The 20,083-nt window shown below is 29.4% G+C and overlaps 1 protein-coding gene across 1 annotated transcript in view; it reads right to left on the reverse strand.

Moving 5' to 3' along the window:
- Nucleotides 1-20,083, reverse strand: part of LOC107442454 (endothelin-converting enzyme 2) — a 225,169-nt gene that overhangs the window by 90,077 nt on the left and 115,009 nt on the right. The window contains exons 3-5 of the mRNA XM_071185955.1: nt 9,073-9,138; nt 4,604-4,765; nt 165-248 (exon numbers count right to left, since the gene is read on the reverse strand). Coding sequence (XP_071042056.1) covers nt 165-248; nt 4,604-4,765; nt 9,073-9,138 — 312 coding nt within the window. The remainder of the gene's footprint in view (nt 1-164; nt 249-4,603; nt 4,766-9,072; nt 9,139-20,083) is intronic.

The following is a 20,083-nucleotide window of genomic DNA, read 5'->3' on the forward strand; positions in this document are numbered from 1 at the left end:
TGTGTGTATATATATATATATATATATATATATATATATATGAATGTTCTTAATTAAAGTCTGCAGAAGCATGCAATCTCTGTAAACGTGCAAGGCAATAAATTTCATTAATAATGACCAGGGAAATCAAAGTGAGCAAAATAGTAAACAAAAATGCTACTTACTGGTATTCATACAGGACGCGTATAATTTTTTTACTTTTAATATAGCTTCAGAATCATTCAAAGACGCAGGCATTTCAATGATTTCTGAAAACAAATATAAATATACAATTGATGTCTGTATAAATGTATGTATAATATATTATTTCTTGTTTCACGTTTTCAATTAAATTCATAAATTCTATAAAGTATTGATTTGCATTGAAAAAAAATACAGACAATGTATCAAATATAAATCTAAATAAATATTTTGTTAATAAGCATGAATGTTGATGGTAGTTAAAAAATACATTAATATATTTAAGTAATATTTTATTTACATAAACACATAATTAAAGTGGCATTAAGGGCCGTTTTTAAAACTATGTCTATTAATTGAATTTCACTACTCAAATTTCAATTTCAAAATATTCTTTATTTATTTCTAAACAACTAGATTTTTTTAAAATTATCATTGAATTAATCGTTGCTAAATTATTTATTTAAAATTATTTTCCTATAGCTTACTCCAGTCATGAAAATCTGCATATAGTATATTTGTTTCTTAAATTAGGTGTGTCTTTGCAACTAAATGATTCAATAACCACTTTCTATTTTGAACGATTTTAAATATCAAGTAAATACTATAATGTAGCCAGCATATCATCAATTTTTATAACATTATATAATCCTGATTCCAGCCCTACGAAAAAAAAACAGGAGCCTTTGCATAAATTTAATGTTTACTTGCTTTCCACCATGTTATCTTTTCGTGCAGACTACTACAGTAGCCAATTTCACAAAAATTTGAACTACACTTTGATAGCATAACACACGCATCAATGTATCTATGAATAAATTTCTTAGATTATTTTTTTTAATTAGCAGTTTGAAACCCCTGCATTTTTGGCAATTATTTATAGCATCCAGCATTTTTTTTACAAAATAAATAGTTATTTTCAAAAAGTAGGATGTTAAATCGAACGCCTTACTTTAATACAAAATTTCATTGCCCAATTGGATATTCTCAACTGGAGAAGACTGTTGATACACAACCTCCTGTTCTACAACACAAACGCCAGCTGGCTGATTATAAACAACATGGCGTGATAAAGTTATAGCTGTTAGGGTTGTTTTACTGCCAGCTTCCTTTAAATAATAAAGGAAAATTAATAGCTAGTTTCTTTTGCTTTTAGCCAATCAGGTGGCCGAGTGGTTAGCGTGCCTGACTGCGGAGCCGATGGTTGCGGGTTCGAATCCCGCTCAGAGCATGGATGTTTCTTTCTCTTTGTGTTCTATGTCCTTTCTCCTATGTATGAGTGTGTGAATGTGACCAGCCCTATGAACGGGTTTGTGGTTGTGTGACGTGGGCGACGCTGCTCCACCGCCGTGGCTTCGCCACAGGTGTCCACTGGGTAGGGAGAAGAGAGTAGCAGTTCTGGCACTCCTGGTCAATGGGACAATACATCCCAAGTGCCCGCCATTAAAAAAAATCTTTTGCTTTTCTAAGTATTAATTATATGTTTTATTAATTTTTTTTTATAATGGTCATTGAACAGTGGACCCAAGTTTTGGGTTTACGACTACTAATGTTCAACTACGTTACCATTAATTTTGAACGCAATCCAGAAGATAAGGGAACTCGTGGATCAAGTATTGGAGAAATTTGCCTTCGTGGAGGACTGATGGAACAAACCGCATTTGTGTTTCATGGAGAGGAAAACCACGAAAACCTCTCAAGATAAGGCTGATGGCTAGGGGACTCTAACCTATGATCAGTCTACCACTGAAGATATTTTATGTCAGCACTGTGGTTGGTGCAAGCCGCATGCGGAATTCGTATCAACCAGCCATCGCTGGGATTCGAATCCGGTTCACCTCATTGGAAGGCGAACTCTCAATCCCCAGAGCTCTGCTCTATTAATTTACAAAAATTCATTATTTACGAGATTATCGCATGATACGATCATCTATTTCATATTTGACAGGATAGGCTTATTCGAAGTAGAATGGAAATAACAGTTGCACCAATCAGAATCGATACACTTGATGACGTCGATAACAAGCATCCAATCAGGATTATCACTTCTATTTTAATCGCATTTTCAATCAACAACAACAACAATAATAAAAGAAATAGTACTTTTGAGAGTGATGTACATGTCGTCCTGCATGGTCTGTATGGTAGACTTTAGATAGTGGTCATCCGGAACTGTGTTTCGGGTCAAATAATTTCCACAAGCAAACTGATAGAAGTTGTCACATGGTTCTACGGATGGATCCATCTTCTCTATCATGCGGGACGCTGAAAATAAAATTATTTCAATTGATTTTAAGAAAAATCATGCACATAAATCTGGAGAGAAGATTTTATTACACACACTATAAGATTCTATGTAAAATCTTAATTATCAGCTGATACTATACAGCTTCATTGTCTTTACGCTATTGAAACCGGTTTGCACTTGCTTACGTTCGTGTATCAGTTGGTTAACATTGTAATGCAATACTTTAAAAATAAACACAGATAGGAAGCATATAAAAAATCTCCTGAATACGAGGGTTGTAAATTAAATAGTGGCAACTTAACCTTTAAGCTCACAGAAGGACGGGCATGCGCAAATTAGATATGGGAGCTGTGAGGTGGGGCTGTTGTCGATGTGAAGAGTGCAAAAAACAGTCGATTTGCTTAGAAGGGTAGTTGTTGCGTGGCGTTAATGTGAGGAGTTTCGTTTCCATCGCTCTAAAGCATGTTTTCAAAAGGTGATCAGCAGTCGTGGCTTACAATCGAGGTTGCCCGTGGCAAAAATGCAACAGAATGCTATCGANATAATTTGCAATTAGTAACAAATATGTTGACACTGTCATTTAACTAAAATTACGAATTTTGAAATTAATATGATTTTTTAAAAGGCAAGCGAAGCTTAAGTGTTCCTTCACTGGTTAGTTTACCCTACATAATTAAAGCGGCATTAAGGGCGGTTTTTAAAACTATTTCTATTAATTCAATATCACTATTCAAATTTCAATTTCAAAATATTCTTTATTTATTTCTAAACAACTAGAGTTTTTAAAATTTATCGTTGAATTAATCGTTGCTAAATTAATTAATTAAAATTATTTTCCTATAGCTCACTCCAGTAATAAAAATCTGCATATGGTATATTTGTTTCTTAAAATAGGTGAGTCTTTGCAACTACATGATTCAGTAACCACTTCTTATTTTAAACGATTTTAAATATCAAATCAATACTATAATGTAGCCAGCATATCATCAATTTTTATAACAGTATATAATCCTGATTCCAGCCATACCAAAGAAAACAGGAGTCTTGGCGTAAATTTAATGTTTACTTACTTTCCACCATGTTATCTTTTAGTGCAGACTACTGCAGTGGCCAGTTTCACAAAAATTTGAACTACACTTTCATAGCATAACACACGCATCAATGTATCTATGAATAAATTTCTCAGATTATTTTTTTTAATTAACAGTTTGAAACCACTGCATTTTTGGAAATTATTTACTGCATCCAGCACTTTTTTTTACAAAATAAATAGTTAATTATGTTAAATTGAACGCCTTACATTAATGCAAAATTTGATTGAACAATTGAATATTCTCAATTGGAGGAGAAGATCGCTGATACACAACCTCCTGCCCTATAACCCCAACTCCAGCTGGTTGTTTATAAACAAAATGGCGCGTTAATGGTATAGCTGTTAGGCTTGCTTTACTGTCTGCTTCCTTCAAGTAAAAAAGGAAAATTAATAGCTCATTTCTTTTGCTTTTCTAAGTACTAATTACGTGTTTTATTAATTTTATTTTATTTTATAATCGTCATTGAACAGTGGACCCAAGTTTTGGGTTTACGACTACTAATGTTCAACTCCGCTGCCTTGTAATTTTAAACGCAATCCAGAAGACAAGGGAACTTGTGGATCAAGTATTAGAGAAATTTGCCTTCGTGGAGGACTTTTTGATGAAACAAATCGCATTTGTGTTTCATGGAGAGGAAAATCACCAAAACCTCTCAAGGTAAGCCTGATGGCAGGGGGAATCAAACCTATGGTTCGTCTACCACTGAGGATATTTTATGTCAGCACTGTGGTCGTTGCGAGCTGGATGCGAAATTTGTATCTACCAGCCATCGCTGGGATTTGAATCCGGTTCACCTCATTGGAAGGCGAACGCTCTATCCCCTGAGCTCTGTTTTATTAATTTACAAAAATTCATTAGTTACAAGATTATCACATGATACAATAATCTATTGCGATATCGCATATGGATTTCATGTTTGACAGGATAGGCTTATTCGAAGTAGAATGGAAATAACAGTTGAGCCAATTAGAATCGATACTCTCTATGACGTCGATAACAAGCATCCAATCAGGATTATCACTTCTATTTTGATCGCATTTTCAATCAACAACAGCAACAACAATAATAAAAGAAATCGTACTTTTGAGAGTGATGTACATGTCGTCCTGCATGGTCTGTATGGTAGACTTTAGATAGTGGTCATCCGGAACTGTGTTTCGGGTCAAATAATTTCCACAAGCAAATTGATAGAAGTTGTCACATGGCTCTACGGATGGATCCATTTTCTCTATCATGCGGGACGCTGAAAATAAAATTAATTCAATTGACTTTAAGAAAAATCATTCACATAAATCTAGAGAGAAGACTTTATTACACGCAGTCTCTGGCCAAATTATTAGACGCACTATAAGATTGTATGTAAAACTAGTGGGCTGCGCCCCCTGCTCGCTAACGCTTGCCAACCCCCGAAAATTGCTACGCAATCTTATATGGTTTGCTTCGCTCGCTACTAACTTAGGTACATTGCAAATGCACAAAATTCTAAGAATTCAAAACAATCATTCAAATCCATGCAAAAACTTACTTTTTAAAAAAAAATTACATCTTTTTAGTAGATATTAAGTCATTACAATAAATTTGAATTTAAGTAAATGATATGTAATTCGTTAAACCTATTATAAATGAGCTATAATGTAATTCGTGATGTAAATTAAAAATCGTCAAATAAATTCTTAATATATAAATTCGTGAAAAAAAGCGCTTTCGACAAAATACTAAAATAGAGATCTATCGACAAAGACTACTCACTTCTGCCTAGCTTAATAGTATGAGATTGACGCAGCTGATGCTCTCTGGTGATTTCAGTTTCCGCTTTAAAAAGCGCTATGTGTTTAGCCACCTCATCTAGATTTAGCATGTGACATTTTTAACGGCAATCATTGGTCAATTCGCCGTGTAAGAGAAATAGTGACGTAAACAAAACAAAGCAAACGTTGCCACTGGCGGAAAAGAAATACAGCCAAAATTTGGAAGCCACGTAAGAGAATTATATATATTAGATCTTAATTGGGTATAATATAGCCTACGTCACAGGTTGTGTTGTTCCTACTAAATTTAACCCATGAACGGCATTTTCTGCGAGCCTAACTTCAAGCCACAAATAAACAAACGAAGTGTTCGATCGTTTAAATAGCTGCTCGCCAGATTTTATTGCATTATAAAGAAAAGTTATTGAAACTAAATACAACTAAATAAACAACAACAACTAAAACAAATAACAACAACTACTAATAACAATAACTAAATAAACAACAACTAAATTCCATTCGTTTAGCATTGCGTCATATGTTGTTCCTACTAAATCGAAGTAGTTGTGTTTTTTTCATATTATACCCAATTATCACGTAATACAATACAGCTGTATTATTTTTACGCTGTTGAAACAGGTTTACACTTGCTTACGTTCGTGTATCAGTTGGTTAACATTGTAATGCAATACGTTAAAAATAAACACAGATAGGAAGTATATAAAAAATCTCCTGAATAAAAACCCATGTAATATATAAAAGTATTGTATATAAATTCGTGCAAAACATGCAATTACTAAAACACTGCAGTGCGTCTAAAAATTCGATCTAATTATTATAATATACTAATATAAACACCTGATATAATAAATATTTTATATTTATAAAATATATCTTCTAATTAATCTAATCGTCGAGTTTATATTATGCATCGTCTAATTTAACCAATAGATACACGAACGCAATCAACAAACGCATACCGGTTTCAGTGGCGTTAAAACCAAATAAAGCTGTATAATATCACATGATAATTAAGATTTTGCATAGAATCTTATAGGGCGTCTAATAATTTGTCCAGGAGTTGCGTATAGAACAGTTTATCACAATGCTCACTTTAGAGGAAAAATCTATTGAAAACAACTGTGTAAATTCATACATTTAAACTCCATAAAAATGTGTGTAATGTGATTGGTTTACTGTGAACTGCTGTTACATATTGTTTTAAAATATATAATTTATGTGAGTGTTTAATGGACAGTAATCGAGGAGATCGTTAGTTGATGTTTACATGAGGTCCTACGTGTTTGACTACTACTGAGATTTTTATCACCTGTTTTCAAAACATGTTAAAAATTAAAAATAAAAATAACTTTTCATGTAATTAATAAATTCACAAACATATTTATTTGTAATGTAATATAAATTTGTCTGATAAAGTGTACGTGTTTTGAAGTAATTACTTTAAAAAATAAAATACCTATAAAAACAGAGGTGTAAACATACATATTAATTGTTTTTACAGAATTAAACTTATAATTATATAATTATAATTATGTAATATATGATTTTTATAAAGTATGTAACAGTCTTAAATCAATTGAAGTACAATATTCATTCAGTATGTGAATATAAAGTTATTTAGAAAAAGAAGTATATGTAATTTGAGATAATTACTTCAAAGAATTAAGCACCCATAAAAACAGAATTGTAAAGTTACATATTTAGTTTTGATATGGAATTTAAATTTTCTTTTAAAATTATATAGTTTTTGCAAAGTACTTCAACGTATGTAAAAAACTTAATTTTTTTAAAGTAATATATTCATTCATTATAAGATTAAATGTTTATTAAAAAAAACAACTATAGGCATTTTGAAATAATAATTTTAATATAAAAAATACCGTTTCAAACAGAAGTGGAAACTTATATTTTCACGTAGAATAAATAGGATTTAGTCTAGAAAGTTGGAGAGATTTATACAACATCTACAAAGTACAGTGAACAAAGTAACTGGGCCCTTGGTCTGAAACACCCAGTCTTATATAGGAATAATAACGGAACAGAAAATGACATATTAGAACATTCTATAAACTTCTATAAGATGTAGAAATAATAAATAAAGGAGCTTATTTTAGAAAGTTTTAATTTTCCTAGCGTTCTGAGGATCGAACACTGTATCTCTATCTTTCAAGGGCGACGACTCCAGCCTCTCGGCCACGCTGAAATGTCAATATATTTGTTTTCGATGTAAAATTTAAACTTTTTCTTTAATTATATATTCTTTATTAAGTAGTTTCAAGTATGAAGAGAACGTAAACTAACTTAAAAGAACGTATTAAAGTACTATATTCACTCATTTTGTAAAAAATTTTTTTTTCCTTTGAAATAGGAGGGGGGGGGGAGAAGCATCTATTTATGGCGTTGAGTCAAAAATAATAAATTATTCATCATACTTAAGTTGTTTGAGTTAAAAGAAAACTCTTTGCTTATTATACGAAAATTTTTACGTAACATGTCACGTTTTATCAAAAGGATAAGAAAATACTTTTATAATCCTCAAAAAAATGAGAGGGAAATCTTCAGTAAAAAAAGAAGAAAAGTCCCTAATCTTTTCCCTTCTTTTGACGCGTATTAATATCTTAGAAAATATTACAAAGTGTTTTATAATTTAACTTATCATAAGTTCCTTGTTTGAAAAGCTAAAAGCTCTTCGAGAAGATTTTTTATGTTATTTATTGGATATTAGCAATGAGAGAATAGGATAATAATTGAATTATTGATAAGTGCACTGAAATTAATAAAATTATATAATATCGAAGATAAAAAATCTTAATTTCGGAATTTTTTTCGTAACTTAACTGCAAGAAATATTTTACTAGGCGAAAAGTCCTATCTAGTGGGTTGCCAACAAAATATAAATATGAGTTATCCTAGAATAGCATTTAAATTATTCAGAATCCTAGACTGAAAGTTCATAATTCATGTCTGAAAAAGAGGAAAAAAAAAGAAATCTCATAAGACATTTCAATGGTAATGCCCCGTATTAAATAAAACTCCATTTAAGAAACTTAACAAGAAAAGGATCATAATCATAATGGCTTTGGCAATTATTTCTCATTTATCCTTTTAAAAATGAGAGTTGTCGCCAAAAAAGTAATGAGCTTGGCGTAAAGGGACATTAAGGAAGATGCTTTGGAATAGTAATTGCCGATTTATATAAGAACTTATTTATTTTTCTTAGAGCTTAAATGGTTTATAAAAAATCTAATATTGATTAATTATTCAGTCGTGAAATAACTTAATATTTGATTTTGTTTTAGAATGTTTCATTAAGTAATCCCAAAGTGATGCTTATTATAATTTTGAAACTCTGACGTACAATCCGATAATCTAACAGATTTCTTAGAGATCTATTAGACTGTTCGTTAGAATTAAAATTACCAAAATATTTTCTTGCTTGTAATTAGAGTATTAGGGAAAAATAATGTAAAAGGAAATTGGTGACTCATCTGCGTTAAAGGGATATGCAAAAATTCATAAAATAAAAAGTAAACTTCGATATAAAATATCACATTTTGGTAAGTAAATAGATGCTGTTTTTTTTTCTTTCCAATCAATAATTTAAGATCTGCGTTTGCTTTATTTATTCGAAAATGAGTAAAAAATTAACAAGTTGCAATTTATTTTATTTAATATTTATATCAATAGCTTTTATCTTTTCAAAATGCTGTGTGAAACCTTATAAGTAAAAAGCAGAGTTTCTTTTTAGTTAGAATAAAAACAATTCGTATTGATTACTCACCTGCTTTTATACATTCCGTACTATAGCAGGTCTTGCTTGCAATGCGCTCGGCTAATCGCAATCTACCTGGAATTAAAACAAAATAGTTTCTTTGAAATAAATGTTTATAAAAAGAACCCCTTATAATTTAGGCTTAAATTTCAATACAAAAATGCAATGAGTTATAACAATATAGATATAAATAAGAATAGTAACTCCTTGAATTCATATTTTACAGTATAACATTACTTTTTATACCTGCACTAAAATAGAATAGACTAGACTAGAATAGAATCAATACTAGAATAGAATCGAATAATTCTAAAAGTTCGTGGCTGAAAATGCATTAAAAAAGTTTTGTTATGCGTGGTCTGTAAGATTTATAAAAAATACTACCAACAAATAGTTATGGAGAAATATGAAGAGAAGTTTTAAACGTATTTCACTTATTGGTGAAATCTCAGCACCATACAGAATTAAAGCGAATAATCCCTAGAAACTGAAACAGAAAGATATACTTGTCAAAGGAAATATTGCATTAGCTTTTAAGGTTGACAAACAAAAGTCGCCATCTTCCAAACCCTCTAAATACGGCGCCCTTTTTTAAGACCAATCTACGAGCAATAAATGATGAAAACAAAACAAATGTGAAAGAAAGAAACGCAAAGTTATCCACGAAAAATAGAAATTAAAGAGGAAAACAGAACTAGAAAAAAAAAAAACATGAGAGTCGAAGGGAGCGACAATGGCTGAAGAAAGCAAAGTAGGACAGGATACATTTCCAAGCGGAATGTAGACGTGGAAAGGAACTGATGCTATTACCAAGAGAATCGGCATTCATATAAATGAAACAAGATGCAAGACCATGAAGATGGGGTAATGTGACAGGGATGGAAAGAATTTCAACATTAAGAAAAGTTAAATTTATGGCCTAGGGTGCAATATGCAACAATAGATGATTCAACGAATGCTTGATAACTTACATGCTTGTCATGCTCCCTTAAATAAATCGATTCAAATTAAATAAGGAAGATTATAAAATAACTTCGTTGGCAACACCTGGGGAGTATAAAGTTTCAGAGGAAGGCTTTAAATTTTGAATTTTGTAGAAAACTGAAAAAAAGTTTTGCTCTCCAGAACAGTGTTAAAAACAATTATACTACTTCTCTCATAGTTACGATTTCATCTGCGAAATTTCAATTCCGAATTTCAAACTAACAAATTACATCTTTTTTAAGTGATTGGAGAGAGTGGAGTCAATTGTAACAGGGTACGATTGTAACAGAGCAAAAATTTCGAGTGAAGGGTTCTACATTTGGTTCCTAGGTGGCGCACAAGGTGTATTTAATAAATCTACATGTACACCCCTGCTGGCAACCATTTTTATGTAATTTTGAAAGAGTTACATCACAAAACATATTTTCACGTACTTTTTTTGGTATTAGAATATTATATTGTAACAAAGTAATTTTGCTTAAACAAATAAAAATTAGTAACCGAATATGTAAGTGGACACTTTAATTAACATTTCAAAAAAAAAAAGATTAGTTTTGCTAATTAACTAGCATTGTTTTTAACAAATGAAGCTGAAATGGCGTCTTGGGGACAATTGTAACAATAAGTAAAGGGACGATTGTAACAGCTGAAAATAAATAATCTTATGTTTACAAACCATTACTTAACTCTTTAAGAACCACCAATAGTTTCCTATATCATTTATATTATGTTGCATGTGCATTATTTTATTTGTCACCTTTCACAGCATAAATTAAAATTTTTAACCCCTTAAAGTTAAAAGTTTAACCCTTTAGGTCTCTGCTCATTATTATTTTTACTCCTAAAATATCACTACTATTTTGATCAATAAAAAAATATATCACAACTATGATAATATGTATAATTAACTATGTTTTAGTTGAATTTATGAACTGTTACAATTGACCCCGTAAGTGGGGACAATGTATAAGTATGTTTTAGTGGAATTTATGAACTGTTACAATTGACCCCGTAAGTGAGGACAATTGTAACAAGTGCATGACTGTCAAAAATTTCTAATAACTAATATAATAACATTTAAAATAAGGTAGTATTTATTTTTTTTTCTAGTAGAGGGTAGTCTACTTTACTCATCTGTCAATTAATACTAATAATATATTGGATTTTTTGTTAGTTAAAAATAGTTAAGTAAAAAATGTTACAATTCACCCCACGCTCCCCTACTTATAGTAGAACACCAGAGATGAATGATGTTGGAAAGATATTTTTCGAAATAATTGGCTACGTCAAAACCAATGTTTCCTTTTTTTTTCTTTCTATTTAGAACTAAATTTATTGCTTAAACTCCATTTTAAGTTTTTATTTATTTATTTTTTTTAAATTTTTATTTTTTTATTTTTTTTATTTTATTTTAAGGATCGATATTTGAAAAGTTTCGACGATATTTGAAAAGTTCGGAACCTTGTTGCTGTAACCGTAACCAAAAATATATTATACTCTTAATTGATATAATACATTTGCACAGAATTTTATTCTGTTTCTTCTAATAGTATGCTTGCTAGAGGGTCATAAATCAAAATTATTTTATTATCGCCTAAGGCATTTTTAATGTGCCATTTCCGATTTAGCTAGTTAAACTGAAATGTTTGGTTAGAGAATCATATTTACGTAGACCAGTCCTGATATAACATCAAACAGTTAATGACAAAAATCGAATTTCGAGATTTTCAAGGTAAAATACAGGCAGAACATTATGGATTTTATTATTAGAATAATAAAAGAAAACTTTTTTTTATTTACTTGATTTTCAAAAGGAATACTTAAAATATTTTTCCTAATAAATTAAGCTCTTTGGGCAATATTGTGATAAGTCACACATTTTACAAATGGACAATTTTTCAATAAATTGTGACTTAACATTGTTTCTAAATAGATAGTTTCTGGAATCTATTTAAAATGAATGAATTGTCGTATGAAACTGAAAGGTCGTGCGAGGATGTGAAAAGGGATTATTTCAAACGACTTCCGTTTCCCCCCCCCCAGCAAACAAGCCGGTTTTGATTATTTCAATCACACCCTGTATCCGATTATATTACTGTATCCGATAATAATTGTTTGCTTGACAACGTTGTAGTATTTTTTGATTAATTAGAGAATTGTGATGCGTTAATTTTTAAAAAAAATTTTATTTTTGTTATAGATTCTAAAAGTATATATTAAAAGCTGTAATTACTGAATATCCTTTACATAACCTATACTGAAAACAGTTTTATGCTGCATCTGGACAAAAGAAAATTTAGGAAAAATGAGCAAATTCTTCTTTTTGTTTCAAAATTTTTCTTTTAGAAAACTTAAGAAAAAAGAAAAAAAAACTGTAGTCGTCTTAAAATAGGAGTTCTAGAAAAAAAAAAGAATTAAGTTATAAACAAATATTTTTTCTTCCAAACTCAGTAAATTCAAGAAGAATTCTTTATTTGTTTTTTTTTATTAAATAAATAGGATGCTTAAAAAGAAAATTCGTTTAAACTCCTCTTATTTAAAAGTTTTTACATTAGTAAAACAGATGAACTATTTATCTAAAAAAATGTTATAAACTTTAAGGGACTGAAATTTAAAAATAGAGCACTTAAAAGCTATTAATTTGTCTGCCAGACAAGAAACTTGGTGGATAATTTGTTTCCTACACAAAAAACAAAAGCAATAGTGTTTTCTTTTCTAGTAAATAACATTCCTTAAATAGTTCGAATAATTTAAATTATTTTGATCAAACGTGTTCTTTGTGTGCAGAGTTAGCATTGGGAACTGATTTTTTGGAAGAAAAAAGTTTTTGTTGTTGTTTTTGTTCCTTATCTGAAATAAAATTTTTTTACGTCTCTTATTTGAGAAAGGGTTACATTTCTTTCAATTTTTAGATATCTTGCAAACCACTCGTTGAAATTTTGCCAAAACTGTAAACTCTGACGCCTATATTCAGAAATTTTTTAAGTCAGATATTATTTAATTTTACGTCTATGATTTACTGTAATATATTTACCTTATGAACTTTTTAAAGCTGCTTTTGCCTCGATGTCTGTTTTTCGTCTGCTTTCAAAGCACACAAACAACTTTTCTAAGAATGCATGACCCGATTTTTACGTTTTTAATTTTTTTTGATGTGAAATTTTTTTTTTGTCAATTATTATAAAAATTGTGATAAAGATTATTCTCATTGCCACCTTTTTCAAAATATTAACTTTTAACCAAAAATTTGTATGCACACCAAAGTATTCAATTTATTTCCGTTAAAAAAACGGACCGTTTTGTTTTGTTTTATAACCGTTGTTTAACCTCCGACCCAATTTGGAGTTTACGACTACCAATGTTGAACACCCTACCCAAGTAATTTGGAACCCAATCCAGTAAACAAAGGAAATCCTGTATCAAGTATTAGGAGAAATTTGCCTTCGAAGAGGACTTTTTGATGGAACAAACCCGCAGTTGCATTACAATGTGAGGAAAGTGATAAAAAACTCCAATTGTTAGCCTGACAGTAAGGGGACTCTAGTCCATGATCCGTCAACCACTGAGGATATTTTACGTCAGCATTGTTGTCGGTGCAAGCCGGGTGCGGAATTCATATTGACCAGACACTGTTGGGATTCGAACCCGGTTCCCCTCATTACGCTTTTTCTCCTGAGCCACCACGGCTAAAACGAACCGTTTTAATATTCTCCAAAAGAATAGTCTATTCAGTTTAAGAAAATTAGTTAAACAGAAAAAGACTTTGTCTTAGTGTTAGATAAACAAGAAACTTACAAAATGGCATTTTCATTTGAAAATTTGAGAATATATACTTTACGAATATCACATTTACAATTTAATCACCAAAAAGAGACTCGAAATTTTTGCTCCAAAAATTAACCTTTATAAAGATGTTTTCTGCATTAATATCATTATAGTACCTTTTTAATTATCGAACACCTTTTTAAATACTTAAGGGAAATAGATACGTTGTATTAATTAAGTTCTCAACTCACAAATCAAGCAAGTAATAGTATTTTTTTTAAAAAATATTTAGTAAAGTATTTTTTAAAGTTAATTTAAAATTCATCTTTTATTAATTTTAAATGAAATATAGAAGTTGTCAATATTATTCGATTTAAGAATAAATTGATGATTGAATTGCCGCAGAAAAAAATAGTATACCATAATATTTCGGATTAGTATTTGTTGACTATATACTATGATTACTTTTTTGTCTTGATGTCAGAAATTTTTTTAAACGTTTTATTTAAAAACCAATAAATGTTTTACAGTGTTGTTTATGTAATTAATAATTTTTAACTATAATTTTTTTTATCGGAATCTTAAATAAGCATAAAAACAATACTATCGATAACATAGTTTCAGATTTCAAAAGTGTCCTATTTTTAGCCCTAATGCAAAGCTGAATACGTTTCATATGAAGTTTTGGTATAAGTCGCAATTGACTTTTTGATATTTTGTACCATTCTCTGTACAAAGATATAGGCATGTCAAAATCTCAAAAAAAAAAAAAAATTGGAAAATCGTTGGAAATAGGTCTAGTGAATATGGTGGCCATTATTGTGTCGTAAGAAAGTCAGAAAAATGTGGCTTTCACTATTTCAACTGTAAGTATTTGCGTGCTCATGCGGAGAATTCTGTTGAAAAGTCTGTATTCTGTTTCTAAACACTTAAGGGAGCAAGAAAGCAATGTGTTTGTTATTGGTTGTGATAAAAATATTTGGTTTTAAACTTCATCAAAGTTACTTTTTTACTTCTGGTAAAATACAGTCAAAGAAGTCTTGCGTGAAAAAATACACTTATTAGATATACTTACACATAGAAAAAATATGTGGCAAAACTACCGTACTGTATGGTAATGATATTTATCAGAAATATCATTAATGATATTTCTGATAACAAAACACAATTACGCAGGTTATCAAAACCGAACCAATTTATACGGTAAACCATTTATTTGGTAATTTTTCCATTTATTTGGTAACGACTTACCGGAAATTCAGGTACTTAAAATTATTGTTCTTGAAGTCACAGTTTAGTTAAAAATAAAAAACTAAAAAAACTAAAAAATAAATAAAAATAAAAATTAACATACTAGGTGGTTTTCATGACATATTTCAAGGCATCATGAGGAAATTACCAAATTTTTCCCTATTTACCAAATTTCATAGTTTAGTATAAAACTATATTTTATTATTAATTTTTCCAAAATCATTTTTAAAGCGCTTCAGTATAAATTTCTAAGATTTTTGGTGTACTTAAAGAGCCAGAAATACTGTAAATTTTACTGTACTCTGGTAATTTTAACCAAATTTTTTTTCTCAGATTAAAAGTATTTTTGTTTCATGCAATTTTTACACACTTCACAGACAGCAAATGTATTGTCTAGAAAAAAAAATCTTTTTTTTGTTTTGTAAGAATGTAATCTCAAAGCCAATATTTCTATCAGAAATGTTCCCTTGTATGGATTTAATTTAATAATAATCTGATGCAGCAACAAATACTTAATAAAGTTGAAAAAATCTTTCTAAGTGTTTCTTGATCGATATTTAAAAACCTCAATGCGTTGAATCATTAATATCACTAGCGTGTAATTACCCAGAAGAATTTAAGGAACATATTTCAAAAAGAAAATTGAACTCAAAAGCACTGAGAGAAATAAAATAAAGTAAAAACTAAGCAGAATGTAGAAAAATTTATCGTGTTTCTGGCCCTATGAGAACACCAAAAAAACTCGGCAACTTTCATAAAGATTTGATAAAGATTTTGATAAAATAAAAAATAAATTTGGTTTTATAGTATGATAAATTTTGGTAAAGCAGCTAAAATTTGGTAATTTTATTGTGACATGTGAAATCATGGCATTAAAACCATTAATTCGGTTAAATTTACTTTTCAGTTTTGTATTTTTTTCTTAGTGCATGGTAATAAGAACTATTATAATTAACACCCGAATTTCTGGTAATCTGTTATCATATAAGGAGAAAAATTAACAGATTAATGGTTTAAATACCTTATATTTTGGTTCGTAACACCAGAATTATGCTGCTTTTTTTTCAGAAATGTCATTACCATACAGTTCGATAATTTTACCGGAATTTTTTCTTCTTGTGGAAACAAACCATAAATAAAGGAATATTTGTTGCATTACTTTCCAAGAAATTTAAATTTTTAAACTTTTTTTCAAATTATTTATATAGTTCAAGATAATAAAATTATTTATATTAAAAAAAAAGGGCAATTATCGTTCTCCGATAGTTCACAACAGTGTAAAGAATTAAAATTTAAATTTTCAAACTTTTTTTCAATAAATGTTTTTAAAAATGTGAAACAATTTATATTTATCAAAAATGGAACCTATCGTTCTCAAACTGAGCTATAACTTTATAAGCAGCGTCTAAGTATGTTAAAAAATAAACACTTTTTAGTATTACGAATTTATACAGCATGTTCCGTAATCACCGCTTTAAATACATATATTTTATAAATTCTCTTAAGAAATAGTTAAAATTATATACAAATCAAAGATTGCAGTGAGGTATTTTAGCGAGGAATGAACAAAATCGTTATTAAGATTTAATAAATCACTTTTAAAGAAGACAAAGAGCATCAACTCTGTTTTATTGCCAGAGAAAATGGAGAAAAAAGGAAAATAAGTTTACTTAAAATTTCTTAGGATATTCAAACTGGTTTTGATATCTTTAATCCCGTTTTCCTCTATATTAAAACTTTATAATTCGATAACGTTTTTTCTTTTGCTCTTTAATATATTCATCTTAGAATCCCTAAGTTTAAATAAATTATAATTCAGTTTTGAGAAGATTTTTTAAAGTACACTGGTGGACAAAATTAAAAGATGGAAGACATTTTCCAAATATCTTAAAAAATACTGAATATAAATAAATGAAATTAGGTATGGATATAACTTATTCCATGATAATAAAGTATGCAAAACAAAAATGAAAGTGCCATTCACTGGCAAGACCTATTGCCAATAAATCCAATGTAGTCCGAACTTAAGGATAAAAGATGACAATAAAAGTGAGGCTTGTACAGTGTGTGTTGCCTCTAGTATGGTGTATGGTCACCCCTGACAGACAGTATGCACAACGAGTATGCATGCTGTTAATAAGGAGGACTTGTGGAAAATCCTCCCATTCTTCCACCAGAGCAATTTTTAACTTCAGAGTGGTTCTAGGAGGAGGTTGGCGCATCGCAATAGCTCTCCCAAGAGCATCCCAAGCATGTTCAATAGGATTCAGGTCAGGGGATTTGGCTGGCTAATCCATTCGTTGAATATCCTTGCTTTCCAGATACTCATCAACCATGAGAGCACTATGTGGTCGCGCATTGTCCTCCATAAAAATGAACTCGGGGCCAACAGCGCCCCTGAAAAGATGCACATAGGGCTCTAGGACCTCCTGCCTGTACCTCTGGGCATTCACGGAACCATTGTCACACACATGGAGCGGTGTGCGGGTATCTTGCATGTGCGAATGAATGTGCGAAAATGCCTTCCATCTCTTAATTTTGTCTACCAGTGCATATATTTGAGTAGCTGATTCCGAAACAACCTGGACAAGAACGAATAAAAAGGAGACATTTAAACAGGTTTCAGCAGACATTATGTCTTTTAAGATTTATATTCTTCCTTTTTAAATAGCCTCAATTCAAAAAAATAATGGCATTTAATAATTTGAAACTAATTAAGAAGTAGTTATTTCGTTCATAAGCAATTGACAAATTTTAACACTTAACAGATATAAACAATTAAATTAATAATAATTCTTAAACTTTTATTTTGAATGTCTTTTTCAATTTCAAATACAATAAAGCGTCTAAAAGTCTGATACTATGCGATTTTATTTTATTTATATTAATTCTTTTAAACGTGTTTCTAAAAAAATACTTATTTGAAATCAACGGTAAAGAAATAGAAAAAAAAATTATATATTCAAAAGCGAAAATTAATGGGAAAGTGGTACTAATTCGTTTAGGGGAAACATAAAAACTTGACGCCAATGAGGTTAAATTACGCCAATGATGTTTTAATTACACACACACATTGAGCTTAGGGTAGAAAAAGAGTAAATGGTAAGAAATTCCGCTTTAAATTACGGTATAAAGTACCGGCAGTTTGGGTAAATCATCCATAAAATCCGTTTTTACTGAAAAATATTATACTGTAATTTTTACAGTAACATTTATTTAATTAGACTAATTAAGTAATTGTACTGTAATATATTGCTTTAAAAATTACGCTATAACATATTTTGTGTTCCTCAGCATGTTCTGGTAAATTTTTTTTTTTATGATGAAGAGACTGGCACTTTGAGTCCCGATACTTTTAACTGTAATTTTAATTCAGAATTTTTTACAGTGAGATTTCTCGGCAAATAAAACAAGCACACCACTTACTGTCGCATTAAAACTTTGAGTGTTTTCGTTTGCTAATAATTGATATTTTTGCTTGAAATTTCTCGGATAATAATAAAAAAAGATATTTACTTAAATTATGGAAAAGGATGCTTAAATATGATTTCTTGATAAATTTAAAATTTCGCAATGAAGTAATGTAAAGTTTATTAATTTTTCAACATTAATTGCAGACATATATTAAAAAAATGAAATTAATGTTAAGCTAATAAATATTATCATTTTCATCTATGTATGAAAAGTATTTTTCACTTAAATAGAGGAAAATACTGAAATGAAAGACGTGAACCATAACTATATTTGCCCTCATGTTTAACGCATCTTATTTGAAATTCTTGGCACAATTCTCAAATCCATAAATATGTATCCCAACAATAATGGAAGTTAATGTTTACTAATGCAGAAATCGTATAAATTACCATACAGTATGCCTGAGAATAATTCTAGAACTTGAATTCAAAGTAAATGCAGAGTTTGACTAAAGTTTTACTTAAAACAATATGTTCTGGAATTTCAAGAAATATGATGCAAAACTGGTTCTAACTTTTTCACTATAAAAGTTATGGAATAATTTTATTTGAAATAAATAATTTCGATTTGAAATAAAAAAATTCGATTTGAAATAAATAATTTCGGTTTGAAATAAATAATTTCGAATTCGAATGTTGAGAAAATGTTTATCAATATGTAATTTTTAATTTAATTTTAAAATAATTCAAATCCAAATAAAAAATAGTTTTGTTTAGCGAATAATTTAAAAAATATTTATATATTTTAGTTTGGAAAATAAAAAAAACTTGTCATAACATCATAACAGGTTTTTTTCTCTCATCATTTTAATTTACCACAGTTTAGTGTTTATTTTTATTTCATGGAAAATAATGTCTTATATTACGTTAGTTAATTACGAGCAGGAATTTTTTTTTAGAATCAAGCAAAAAGATGTGCTAAATCAGCAAATGAAAAGTAATAATTTTTTTGAAATCGTTATCGTTCGATCTTTATAATGAAAAAAAAAAAACTAATTTAAAATAAAAAAAAATAGAAAAAGACTTTATTTTCAAAAAATTAAATTGATCTCCTTAAAACGGTCACAAATTTATAAAAAGAACTAAAATAAAACTTTTTCATTTTCTAGCCTAAAAGCTTAATAATCACAATTGCTCTAAAATAATACTTGAACAATATTTTGTAATTATAAACTAATATTTTCAATCGCCTTAACAGTGCCGAATATTCGATACTAATCTCACATCTTTGAGCAATTACTCCATTTTCATGAAATCTAAATACAAATGTTTGACATAATTATTTATCAAAAAATACAACACAAAAACGCAGCATTTATACATAATAATTTGTGAAAGCATATCATTAACGAGAATACGAATCTAATAAAAGAAATGACTTGGATATAATTCTAAACAGAATGGAGTTATCCTGCAAATATTAGCAAAGGAATAAGCCTTGATTACCGATTAGAGAGTTTGTTTATTAGACCAGAGTCTTAACAAGGCATCTAATTACTCGAATGAAAAAGAGAAATGCTGCAAATGAGGCATCAGGGAGATTTGTA

This window comes from Parasteatoda tepidariorum, chromosome 9 (genome assembly GCF_043381705.1).
Source record: "Parasteatoda tepidariorum isolate YZ-2023 chromosome 9, CAS_Ptep_4.0, whole genome shotgun sequence".
Taxonomy (NCBI): Eukaryota; Metazoa; Arthropoda; class Arachnida; order Araneae; family Theridiidae; genus Parasteatoda; species Parasteatoda tepidariorum.